This window comes from Andrena cerasifolii, chromosome 10 (assembly GCF_050908995.1).
Source record: "Andrena cerasifolii isolate SP2316 chromosome 10, iyAndCera1_principal, whole genome shotgun sequence".
Classification (NCBI taxonomy): domain Eukaryota; kingdom Metazoa; phylum Arthropoda; class Insecta; order Hymenoptera; family Andrenidae; genus Andrena; species Andrena cerasifolii.
Window position 1 is genome coordinate 2,296,758 of NC_135127.1, and position 13,751 is coordinate 2,310,508.

Here is a 13,751-nt window from a genome sequence, read left to right on the forward strand (position 1 = left end):
TGCTAAGTTAAAATAAGTATTTTGTAAATTAAAATAAGTATTTTTCCCTTGAGGGAGGGGTGCGCCCCCCCCCCTCCCTCTGAATCCGCCACTGGCCGCAGGACCTGGATTCGGATAATAAGAGTTCAGCAACATGTTCGGATAACTGGAGTTCTACTGTATTCAATTTATATCGATAGGCGACAAAATTTTACGACTGTGGAGACTATGGGGCGTACCTGCCATGTAAGGATTTAAATTATGGTCGAAGGGCTGTTGAATGTTGAATTTAATTGTGCCAAAAGAACGAGCTGGAGATCGGAATAGAAAAGGATCTCGGTATCTGGATGACACCTGAACTACGATATCTGTACACGTATCATTATTATAATTATTATTATTAGTCTAGTTTGATGAATTGATGAATATGATAAAATTAATTTTAGTGAGTATTTATTAATTGCCGTAATTGGGGAAATAATTATGCTTGCCAAAATAATTGGTAATATGAATTGATTTATTTCAACTGTTAAGTGTATGATGTTTAATGGGATAAATTTTATAAGAGTTATTAGGATTCCTAATACTGGTATCTTATTACGTGCGTAGAATATGACTGACGGCAAATCGTCCACTTAAACTTGAATATCGATATATCTACAGGTTTATTCACAATCACTTTTCGAAAACGAATTTATATTTCAATCCCGGGTTGCCAGACGATCCAGTACGCGTACTGGCTTATATGACGTCACTTAGCTTGGATTGGCTTGGCGTGGGCATGACGTCACGGCGCCACCAACCAAATACAAGTATTCCCCCTCTCCCACACCGTATGACGTCATATAAGCCAACACGCCGCCATTTATCCAGTACGCCTGGCAACACTGTTTCAAACACGGGTTGCGCTTACCTATGTCATGGTAAACATGCTTCTATTCGATTGTTATTTTTTTAGCAATAAACATTTAACCTTCTATATTAATAAAGCTTCCGATCATTCTAATCAAATCTTACTGTATTTCATTTTGCACTGATTTTAGAAGTATAAAATTATACCGTTAATCCTCCAATGAGGCGTGTACATGTACGTACTAACAATAAGTACACGCATGCGAAATAATTTATGGCAAGAGAAGCCATTTTCCTGTCACTGTTCCTTTCCAGGAACCCTGCGTTTTTCCCTTACTATTTGGTTGCAATATTTCCACTCACATTCAATGGAAAGCATTTTTCAACGAGTTTAAAAAAATTTGTGTGGATATGTTTTAAAAACTGCCTGTTGTTTCGTTTTCGCTTATTTGAGATTCTAATTCCCTTGCTTCTTTTTTAGTAATAACTTTACTTTACACGCTTACAATCAGGAGGATTTTAAGATTTTAATTAGAACTTTGTGGATTTCGAGTTGTATCCTCCTATGCCATAGCAAAATTATTGACGTATCAGAAGTTAATGGAGACGTTATTATCGGTACGGATTTGCATGAAAATTACAGGTCAGTGTTCCTCAATTATGAACAAGTGCAACGTCTTCGTAGGTACTTGATATATGAGAATTTTAGAATAAATTCCTAGAGTACATTGGTGGGCAATCGTTCATAATTTTCTATCCGTTCTCCAGGATCATCTTCGTAAAACGGCCATAATATGTTCTCCTTGCTTAGAAACAGAAGAATGAATGGATTCCGCGTCGCCACACTGATATAAATTGTATGTAAGGTGAATGTCCCAATTTCTGCTCATTTAGGAGGTAACTCGTCATAAAGAAGGTGTAAAAAATTTGTTTGTGATCAAAATTTGCAGAGTAATTGATTAATTCTTTAATAATAAATCAACCAATTCAAAAACTATTTAAGAAATATATTTCAAGATGTTTAACTATTAGTAATTTGTAATTAAATATAATGCTTTAAATGTCCATATTTCTGCTCATGGAAAATACCGATGTACGTATTTCTACTCACCATTTTTACCAATTTCTGCTCACATAATATGTTGCCTTTTCAGGTTAAAATAAGTTACATCTTTATGGAGATGTTTTACAACACAACAGTAAAGCATAAAATCATGATAAACAAAAAATAAAAAGCCTTGGAGTAGAAATAGAGGTTACAGCACATATTGAATTGTGAGGTTATGTTACTAGAATTTTGGTGAGTAGAAATGCGGACATGACGGTGATTAACTTGACCCTGAACCTAATCACCTGTTTCTACCTAAAATAATCAAAAATGGTACAAAATCTACATCGAAAGCACAATATGGTATCTGTTTTTGTTATTAAATAAGAACTTTTACTGCAAAAACTGTTTTCTGTCCAATTATCGAATACCAATAGTGACGCTATGCCTTGGCACAACCAGCTTAAAACACGGTCGAAAAATCATGAGCCTCTCATTTTAAAGGTTTTTCGTTGCATATGCTGTAAATGTTCAAATAATTTAGAATTATTTTGTTGCAACTATAGTACAAACGTAACACATATAATAATAAGAAAACTACGAAATGAGCAGAAATGGGGACATGAGCAGAACTTGGGACATTCACCTTAAAAACGCGTATGTTTCAATAAACATTTTGTAAAATTGCAAGTACCTACAGGACGCGCCTGTCGTGTGCTGGCTAAAGGCAGAGGGTTGCCACTGTTGGGTCAAATATGCTTGGTTTAAAGCGTCAAATGAGAATTAATCATTGCTGAAGGGACGTACTTCTAAGGTACGAACACTGAAAGGAATTCTCGCGAATTTTTCCTAAATCCTTTCAAGTAAATCGATCGCTTTATAGGTGGAAGCGCGCGCGCGTAGAAAATCCACAGTGGCAGGTACGGTGACGTGGCCTGTGCAAGAGTAAAAACGCACCCGGCTTGGTAATCTGCGGGACAGGTAAGCGGGGGAGAGACTGAGAGTGGGCAGAGAGGAAATAAAATATTATTTCCCTATCAAACGGTATTACCTTTCGCTCGACGAGACTCGACGTGTACCAGAGCGCTTGCGGAGAGCCGATTTCCGTGCTTACTTGTCTGTACTATTCCGTCTACTCCTCTTCCGCTCTGTGTGTCTGTGCGCGGGCGAACGAGAGCAATGGGGAAAGAAAGGCGTAGCAAAGGGAAAGGGGGCAATAGAGAGGGTAGAGAGCCGAGGGGGTGGCGCAGACGAAGAGAAAGCCGTGCGTTTTGGCTTTTCCTCCTTCTCGTTCGGCGGGTTTTCGATAAAGTTTCGCGGCACGGGCAATATCTTTCGCCCAAGTCACGCTCGGTGAAAATGTTGTATTGATTTACGAGCCGGTTATAAGGCAACGGACTGCATGCCCCTGCTGCCGCGAGGTCCGGGCGGAACAAACAGGAGAGCAGGATAAAAGGGGAAAGATAAAGAAAGAGCTTTGCGTCAGTGAAACCGAGCAATTCGTCGGCAGAGTATACATATGTGGATACGGACGCTTCAGAACTCGTTCCTCCGCGTACCCCTTTCGCCGTCCAATGTTTTCCCGGCAATCGGGCGTCTCGCCGATTTCTCTTACCTTGGTAGATGTTACACAGTCAAATCAACCTACTCGTATCGCCGTTCAGGACAACCCTTGGACGACTGATAGCTTGCCCAGTTTGTTAGAAATTACTTTCCAAGGGTAGCAACGAGGCTCGATCCAGGACAGTTCTGGGGTAAGGACTGAGAGGTCTATCACAGTTCGCATACCAGAAGGCATAGCCTTCCCCACTCCGTGGCCAGATCCTCCAGGAACAGAGTCCCTATTCTTTGGCAATACGGCGTCAGGCCGTTTGCCATAACAAAACTCTCTCTCTCTACATTCAAACTAGCAATCCTTCGACACCCGATAGTTGGAAGACCCAAAGTGGTCGCCAGCCATCGCCCGTCGCAAGGACTGTTTAGTCTCATGCACCCCCATTCAGGAACACATGCAGCCTAAGTCCCTGTCATAAGCCATCGAAGGCAGGACAGCGTGGAGCCATCCGTCCTCGACCGCACTCTTAAAATGCTAACAAGCTAGTGTAACTAGCTAGTCCATTTTGACCCGAAATACAATATCATTCATACAATTCTCTGAATAACCTTTGACATTAGGTGTTGATCAGTGGCGGATTTAACAGGGAGGCTGATGAACAGTTGCCGCATGGGCCCCTGCCCAGAAGGCCCCCAGGGCCCCATCTTCCAACAAAAATTATGATTAGGTATAGGTATCCAGACCCTACATCCTTTTTCGTACTACTACACTTGACCCGTTTTTAGTAAACTACCTCTTCATTTTCTCGAAAAATGGGTCCCTCGGAACGTTTGCCACCTGGGCCTTTCTCCTTAAATCCGCCACTGGTGTTGATCTCGTTATAATATAAAATTCTAATCTTCTTACAGTAATTATATTGATAAGTATACCTTAGTGGGTAGCACAAGTGGTTTAGGGTGGGTCCGAATGAACCCTGTATCCGCCAGGCGGTGCTTAAATTACGTAAGGGTAATTTTGGTGACTTCTTACGCTCTCCCTCCCTCGGTATAAGAATTCGTAAGATTATATATTCCAAACCCACCCCCCTTTCTTACGTAATATTTTCTACATTTCATTTTTTAGTTATTAAAATTCTTTTAAAGGTTTACATAAATTCATTTAACTCGGTTTCGTGTATGCGATGCAACGTCATTTTTTAGGCTGCTCATATTGAAAATTAGGTTATTGAAATTTACATATATAAAAGAAGAAATCCTGACTGACTGACTGACTCATCAATGTCCAGCTCAAACCGTTTAACCGTTGAACGTGAAATTTGGAAGGTACATTGTTTTCATGACGTAGGCACCCTTTAAGGAAGAATTTTCGGAATTTCCATCCCCAAGGAGGTGAAAAGAGGTAATATATATTTCCTCGTATTCCCTAATATCTCTTAGGCCCGATTAAATACAAACTTGGTTCTTACTCACAAAGATTACCCACACAAATGCCTAAAACTAAATTTCAGGATTTTTCCCTAACTAACCCCTGAGGGGGTGAAATATATTTTCACAGATTTCTCAAAATCTCTTAAGCCCGATTAGATATCAACTTGGCTTTTATTCCAAAGGTTACCCACATAAATGCCTAAACACCAATTTCAAGGGAGTGGTGAAAAGGGGTGAAATATGTTTTCACGGAGTCCTTAATATCTCTTAGGCCTGAAGCGAAGCGCGGGGGTATTTTCCTGGTATTAAATAAGATGCCACCTGACATCCCCTTGTAAGAAAGCGTAAAAAATTCGCGACCCCTTCCTCCAAAAAGCCTTACGTAATTTAAGGACGACTCAAATGCAACTGCATTAGAAGCATCGAAATTGATAAGGTGTCGAAAAGAGAACGAACTTACCCGAAGTTGGCGGGACGACGGGGTTTGGCATGCCATTTAACGCGTGTGGCAATTGTCCGGTCGCTAACGCCGCCATCGGATTGATGTACGTCCCCTGCGCCGTTGCAGCAGCCATCAAAGCCGCTTGCTGCTGTAAATAGAACTTTTATGTCGAACGGGTTTCCATGAGAATATTTTTTGCTCGAATTGTTTAAACTCAATGGATTTCAATGAAAGGGCATGCTCATTATCGCGGTCGTGGTACAAGGAATTGCATACCCGACCGACTCCAAAGTGTTAGGTCATCCCATAAGCAATGCGGCTTCTTCGCTGCGTACATTGAGTGAAAATAAACAACTACTATACAACCAGCGGAATTCAACTTCTGGGCTGATTTTCAATAGTTAGTATTGGACTTCGTTCAACAATAACCCGTAAAACGTCTTCATCGAACTCTCCAGGCTTTCCGGCACGAGGTTCATCTTCAAGATTCTAGTTTCTTTCCAATTCGAAATTTTTTAAACCATCTTGCTTGCACTCTCAAATTTGTTTTGCCCGCTACAGTTGCATCGCTTTCTTCGGTAAACTCATAAAACATAACACGCCGAATATGTTCTTTCCTCACGCCCATTTTCAACGTTTGTAGCAACGCTACTTCAGAATTGTAATATTCAATCTACACTCGGGGACTTTTGATAAATCATTGTCTGACGGTTTCTATTTATGGTAGTACAGTGACGCACCCAGAGGGGTTTTGTAAAGAGGAAAGAAAACTGGATTTTATTCTTTAAATAAATTTTTATAATCACCTAATGAATTTTATTGCTTGAATCCTGAGTGCCCCACTGCGGTAGTACCAAAGTGAAAACCCCCATCACTTATGAGATGACCTAATGTAGCGTCACTTTTAAGGAAAATTTCTTATCGCTCGAAAGAATATTCTAGCTTCAATGATAATACTTTTTATTCGAATGCGTGACTTGGAAATATTTTAAGGAGAAATTGTGTTGTCGTTTCGACATTGTTTTACTGCCACGGGAAAGTTAGAGGGTGATATCGAATGTCACCTATCGTTTCTAACAAGACAGAAGCTATTACAGGTCTGCGATTCGTGATAACGAGGACAACCAGGCGGTAATGTGGTAACGTGAGAACCATTGATGGTAATTCGACCCACCTGAGCATAAGCGCCGTAAGCGCCGAACTGATTGAAGACGAAAGGGTTAATAAGGCTCATGTTCCCGGCCATTTGCTGCATGCGTCTTAGTTGTCTTTCTTTCTCAGTATCTGCGAACTTTACCACTAAGCTGGATGACGCACCCTGAAACATATATTATTTTCCATCATTGTATTACAGTTCTATATTGCACAGTCGTGTTTGTATACCTTAGTTCTAGCGATTGTAAACATTTAGCCTATCTAAACCAACGCACTCATCAGCGCGATTAAATTTCTAAAATGTTAAAAAAAAAAAAAAATAGGAAATTTAAGTATTTTCTGTAATATATAATTTTTTGAAACACAGCAATTCGAAAGAAAATCAGTTGCATATTTAGATTTTTCTGACATGTTTCTAACAGTATAGTTAATAGAATACGCCAGTAATCTTTGGCCAAACATTTTAGAAGTAGGTACCCTGTACAATGCATTGACCATGAAGAAATCGATTCCGAGCACCAATTAATAACAATTAATTGTAGACAATGACTCAAGTTGGTCGTCTTTTCTGTTAATGCCAACTTCAAACGATTTAATTAATCATGATAACACTACTTAATTTGTCCACGAAGTCCAACCAATAATTTGTAATAGACAATATCCTTCTTATTGTAATAAGGTGACTCTAGTAAACTCTTACAATGGGCGGACACCATGAGATATTTACATGGAAATTATTAAAAATTTCGTAGTGGTCGTAGGGTTTTAATGGGTAAAAATCCCACTGAAGGAGTCGGGGTGCCTTTTGAAGATTACCCCAAGTTAAAAAAAAAATTAAAAAAAAAATTATTTTAGAAAAACAAATTTATAATTTTTTTTTCACGTGGAGACATCTTCAAAAGGCACCCCGACGCCTCCAGAAGGGAATCTCCCGCGGACACCATGAGATATTTACGTGGAAATTATTAAAAATTGCATTGTGGTCGTAGGGTTTTAATGGATAAAAATCCCACTGAAGGAGTCGGGGTGCCTTTTAAAGATTACCCCAAGTTAAAAAAAATTAAAAAAAAAAATTATTTTAGAAAAACAAATTTATAATTTTTTTTCATGTGGAGACATCTTCAAAAGGCACCCCGACGCCTCCAGAAGGGAATCTCCCGCGGACACCATGAGATATTTACATGGAAATTATTAAAAATTTCATAGTGGTCGTAGGGTTTTAATGGGTAAAAATCCCACTGAAGGAGTCGGGGTGCCTTTTGAAGATTTCCCCAAGTTAAAAAAAAATTAAAAAAAAAAAAATTATTTTAGAAAAACAAATTTATAATTTTTTTTTCACGTGGAGACATCTTCAAAAGGCACCCCGACGCCTCCAGAAGGGAATCTCCCGCGGACTCCAAGGTAGTGTGGGATTTTTACCCACTAAAACCCCACGGCCACTATGAAACTTTTAATAATTCACATGTAAATATCTTTATTATTAAAACCCATTGGCAGAAACTCTCGGACACCTATTTACTTATTTTCGACATAGATCCAGCGTGCCAAGGCTCATAAAAATCAGTGTCTACCTCATGGTGTCCTCCCCTTGTTAGTGAATTTTACAAAGATTTCAGGCAATGTTTCAACCCGGCACAATGTAATAATTGCGGACCACAAAAATCCTTCGCTCGATGAATTTCCGAAACTGTACGCATGCGATGAAACTAAGAGGATGCTCACTGAGCGGTCACGTAAAATGTAACTGATGCGTTGCGGGAGGCCGAGCTGAAGGGGTGGTTGCGCGATTTATCGTGTCAGGATTAAGTTGCTCACAATGTAAATTGCCATCCTATGACAAGCGAGTCTGAAATGCAGGATCAGATACTGCTGTCAGACGTCCCGCTTCGTAATTTCCATGAGACGAAGCGGCGCTGGAGCAAGGGGATTACCGTCGGCGACGCAGAGCCGCATAATTTTCTGGAATCTCGCATTTTCTCTGGCTCATTCTTTATAAATTTGCTTGTGCGCAGGAAATTTTGTAGTAACTTGTTTCAACAAGCATAAGTATCAGAGAACCTTAAGGCCATTCCTTTTCCATTACTTGCTAGAGATCAACCACTTCATCAACTGGTTCACTTTCCCCTACCGCATATTTCATCGTAATTTCCCTGATATTGGAGGACGAAGTGAAATACATAATTACTAATATATATCGTCTCTGAATTGATTGTTTCATCATACAGTTGCATGATAAAATCGAACGGATAAAAGAGCTAGCAATGGAACATATCGAACTCGCACACGCGGATTTTGATGAGGCTCTGCAGATTTGCAGAACAGTGAAAAATATTTGACACGTATTTTTCGTTATCAGCAATCGTCCATGTTGAAGGGGTGAAAACAACCCTTAAAGTTGGGGGTCGGAAAGATATTTTCCGAAAATTTTTAAAAACTGCGCAGGGGGCTGGATTCGTCTGTCAAAAACTCACACTTTAAAAAGAAATATCCTTCGCCTAATAATTCTCGAGATATTCCAGGAAATATGTTTTCGACCCCCCGAGTTTAGGGGCTGTTTTCACCCCTTCAACATGGACGATTGCTGATAACAAAAAATACGTGTCAAATATTTTTCAGCATTCTGTAAATCTGCAGGGTCTTATCAAAATTGGCGTGTGCGAGTCCGATATGTTCCCTTTAAGCTTCATGAATTGAAAGTCCTATTAACGGAACGTTAATGTTCGACAGGTTATTACTATAATCCTGTTTGCGAAGTTATTCTCGCGAGGCGGAGGTTTTAAGCGCATTCTTTAAGGACGAAAAGATTAGTTGCAAGCGGCAGTCTCAGTATCGATAATAATTCAGTTATACCATATTGCAACCTCATGGTTGACGCATACAAATGATATCTGATGGCGAAAATATGATGCTAACCCTAACCAGCTTAGGATCCATTATGTCGTGTTGAGGTAAAAATTGATGCATCACGCGAATTACTGACAAGGGAGGAAATTATTACGCACGTTTCTCAAGGTGAAAAGGCGCCTCCTTTTGAGACGCTTACGAGGATACGTAAGGCGATGACACTCTCACCACATCTAAAATATAAATGGAAAGGCAACAGGTGGCCAGTGGCCATTGTGGCTCTGGAGAAAAGCTCTGCTTCCGAGCTCCTGGCGATATATTATATTCGTGTCATCAATGCAAATGCTAGTCGTGCCGGAATTTATATAAGGAAAGTAATAGTGTCACTCGCTGACAGGCTTGTTGAAGTAACACTTTCTTCTTACGCATTTTATCCTTTTGTTTTTTTTCTTTAACATCGTTTCTTTTGTACTGTGTTTATTGTCTTCAGAATCAATCACTGCTTTACCTTGTGGATATTTATCATCCCTCATAAATAATGTATGTAAAATGTAATTCGATTTCTTGATTTTAATTCATCTATCTACTGTAGCGGTTTGATCGCTACTTCGCCTCGATATTTGTGAGGCGACATTTCTGTAGTTTTGGAACACTTGGGTTTTCTTACGTGGGCCTGGGTGAATCAGGCTATGGCCAGGTACGCATCTGGCGGCTAGACTCGCCCAGGTCAGGGTTTTTCCAAATGCGGAAGCGTTTTTGCGCCAAAATTTCCCAAGCATTTTCGGCGTCGCTTGAGGGATGCGGCCCTCTGCGGGCGCTGTATAAATAGTCCTCCAGAGGTGACGCGCGCTCTCACTCACCTGGAACCGCCTGTAGAGGCTACGTTACGCGCCGTATTGCATACAAGTTTTCATCAGTTAACTATATTCAGCAATTTCACATTGTATCGCCTTTTCGCGTATTAAATACAGCGTGGTGTAAGAGACTATCAATAATCATTTCCTTTACACTCCTCGCTACAAATATTTTTTCATCATTATACTTTCTAGTTTTAAACATTGTTTAAAATCAGACTAGTCTTGGCTAACACCTTGGCAAATAATATGAATTATTTATTGAGCTATTCACGTTATAATGCTGCAAGTGTTACGTTTAGAATATAAATGGCGATATGTTTAAAGTACTTCGTTATTTCAGTTATTAAAACTTTTTATAAAATATATTAAAAACAGTTTTAGTTCAATAATTAGTTCACTGATTAGTTTTTGAAATCATCAATGGAATATAACAAATTGGCAATGCAAATATAGCAAATATAGCATTGATTAGGTAATTTAAAGTGTCTTAAAAAAGCTTTAGTAACTTTCAATATGTAACATATTATTCACGAAAATTATTTAGAAATGTATTTAGTAAATTATATTATATAGTAACACTAAATCTCACTTGATTGTCCGTATTTCTATTAAGGTAGTTCCTGAATTCTTTTAAATTTCGTCCAAAACTAATTTTGAATACAAGAAACCCATGTACAAATTTTAAAATCAATTTACCACATAGTTATAGAGAAATTGTTAATTAAAGTTGATGCATTTTAACACAGTGGCATATGGCAGAGTCGGAAAAAGGGGGTTATAAATTCAATTTTTCTTCTGAAAAAGGAAAACTATATTCAAGAAGTGTACCAAAATTGGCACAAAAGTACACCGAAATGTCACGAAATGAATTTATTAATTTCTGCGAAACTGACCACATGGTTTCTTTGTAAATGCCCCTAAAAAATAGGTTTACGTGCAAATATTTTATAAATTACGTAGAGCAGTCAACGTGGCAACGTCGCACTATCGATATGTTTAGATATTTAAATAGCGAACGACGATTCAAATTCATATGAAGGCTAATTATATTGTAAGTCATATTAGTTATCCGAAATTTGGAGATAAAAAATTAATTAACATAATTGTGACTTAAATTTATTTATTGTTGTTAAACAATTTTCTCAAGTTTGTCGAATTTTTTTTCCGATATTATTTTCTTAATAAATTTACCTTTGTAACGAAACATTTCTGACATTTTGGTTATAAAAAACGCTCCCAATGATTGCGACGTTGTCAGATCTGCTGCTCCAATTTACTACGCTAATCAATTTAATATTCTATTTTCGTATTACAATTATTTATATTAACATTGAGTTTTATAAAATATATATACGTGATGTTAAAAATTATTATTATTATTTCTATAGTATCATACTACTTTATATTTATCGTTTATTACCCAACTCTAATTTTACTAACGTAGTTGGTTAGGAACTACCTTAAGCCATGGGTTTTCTGTGACCATATTTTATGTGATCTTTTGCATGTTTCGTTACTTATAAACATACATATACTTCTCTATCCATAAAACTTTGCGAAATTCATAATATTTTATAGTGAGCACTTTTACCCACAAATTCTTTTTCTGTAATTTTATTTATACAATTCCGGAACCCACTATCAACAACATATATATCCTTTACTTGAAACTTATCCCATATATTACTTTTAAAAAGTTCTTTCAATATCGAAGCATTGCTTTTTATTTCCAGGATAGTGTTCCTACAACTTTGCTATATAACCATCCGTTAATATTGCCATCATAGGTTTTATCAGATTTCGATGATTGTATGTAGAATATGTCGCACGTTGAAATGAAAAGTTGCAACTTTTCTGCAAAAAGAAGTAAGTTCTGTATGATACAATGATGATGGTTACTAAATAGCTCATTAACGCTAATTTTAGTTTTTACGGAAGATGGGGATGAAGAACTTATGTATTCATATATATAATATTCTTCTTCACGTTCAGCAAATTAGGTTTTAATTTACACGTAAGTTAGAGTATAATTCTAAACACATTTTCGTAAATATCTGCATCGCTAATGTATCGCTTAGCATGGGTGTTAATTAATTTTACGTTACCTTTTTACGCACAGTAAAAATATCGACTTTTATCGACAAAATAGCGTTCGAATGGTTGCATTTCGTGCATTCGTTTCGAATTTAGGATCATGTGAAGTCAACGACTTCCTCAACGACACCTTGCTTTTTATATGTATTTCTTCAACTTTTCCACCGTATTTGGCGTAAACAATTATGCTTTTATAATTCCCTGGGACCAATAAAATTATCCCCTACTAATATTTCAGGTGTAGGAAGAAAATTATGAGAAAGTTAATTTATGAAAAAGTTAAGAAAATTATGTTTATGAAGATACATTCTTATCTATTGTTTATGTTTAGAATATACGTAAAAGTATTACTGATATTTATATTCTTTAGAACACAGATGATATGATTGAATGTTTATTAAAAATAAAGTTGTATTACATTGTCAAGTACATATTTATGACTAATGTTCATAACAAAATTCAGTGATAATGGAGCATTATTTCGTTATTAAGAAATTATGGTGCATCTTCTAAAGTATCCACTTTTTTAAGGATCCTTTTGAAAACTCTCTTACATGTTTAATATCCAGGAACGTGGGTTTAAAGAAATAAATGCAGTTCCTTGAGAAACAAATTATTTTCCACAGAGGCATCGCAGAACTTATGAAGAAATGAGATCGTAGGAAGTCGCAGGGCAAGTTTAATGTCGCCGTGTGGTATATCATCTTCTTCTACATTCAATAAAAAAATGATATACAACCCGCCTCATTTATGTGACTCGCCCTAGATAGGGCAGCCATTAAACATGTCTAGTTGCTTACTTGCTAGAAGAAAAGAGACGTGTTTTCGTGAAAAATTGTACCCTACGACGAAAAGCAAATGTATTAAGGCCAACTCACGCACAAAAAACCGAAGTTAGGCTATGATCAACCACCTACACTGACAAAATTTACGGAATATTCACGGCCCTTCTCAGCATTTGATGGGGCAAGAAGGGTGATTCCACCCTACTTAATCCTATACTGCCTTCCTTGATTAAAGTGTCCTATCTAGCATTTTTCCATTTTTTAAGAAATGTTGAAATGTTTGAAGTTCCGCACGAGTTTTACCTTTTAAGTAAAGGTAGAAAGCCCTAGTGCTTTATAGAGATCTAGAAACAGTGTAATTTATTTATTGTTTTACAAGGACGGCACAAATAAAATGATAAAACTTCAGTCTTCTGGGATTTTTCGAAACGTTACATAGGAGATTTTAAATAAAGTGGATAGTATAGCTGCAGTGGAACTATATTTTCAGAATTTTCTAACTGATTACAGTGCTGAAGCCATAAGGTAATAATTAAGCCAAGCGAAGCTATTTTCCTCTAAAGGAAAACGTCCAATTATTTCGCTGTATTAATTTAATAAGTATGTACTTGTACTTTCTTCATAACTAAACTTAATCACAAAATTTGAGGAGTAATTTCACTGTGGTATTACCTGCAATTAAATGTTAAATAGCACTTTATTATTCGAAATTA

At 37.5% G+C, this 13,751-nt stretch overlaps 1 protein-coding gene across 15 annotated transcripts in view; it reads right to left on the bottom strand.

The window, feature by feature from the left end:
• Positions 1-13,751, bottom strand: part of Bru3 (CUGBP Elav-like family member bruno 3) — a 516,822-nt gene that overhangs the window by 35,675 nt on the left and 467,396 nt on the right. For 11 of the 15 annotated variants that reach the window (XM_076821684.1, XM_076821678.1, XM_076821681.1 and 8 more), the window contains 2 exons: positions 6,478-6,621; positions 5,322-5,463 (listed from right to left, as the gene is read on the bottom strand). In XM_076821684.1, the coding sequence (XP_076677799.1) occupies positions 5,322-5,463; positions 6,478-6,621 (286 nt within the window). The remainder of the gene's footprint in view (positions 1-5,321; positions 5,464-6,477; positions 6,622-13,751) is intronic. The other 4 variants (XM_076821674.1, XM_076821677.1, XM_076821672.1 and 1 more) reach the window with 2 other exon arrangements.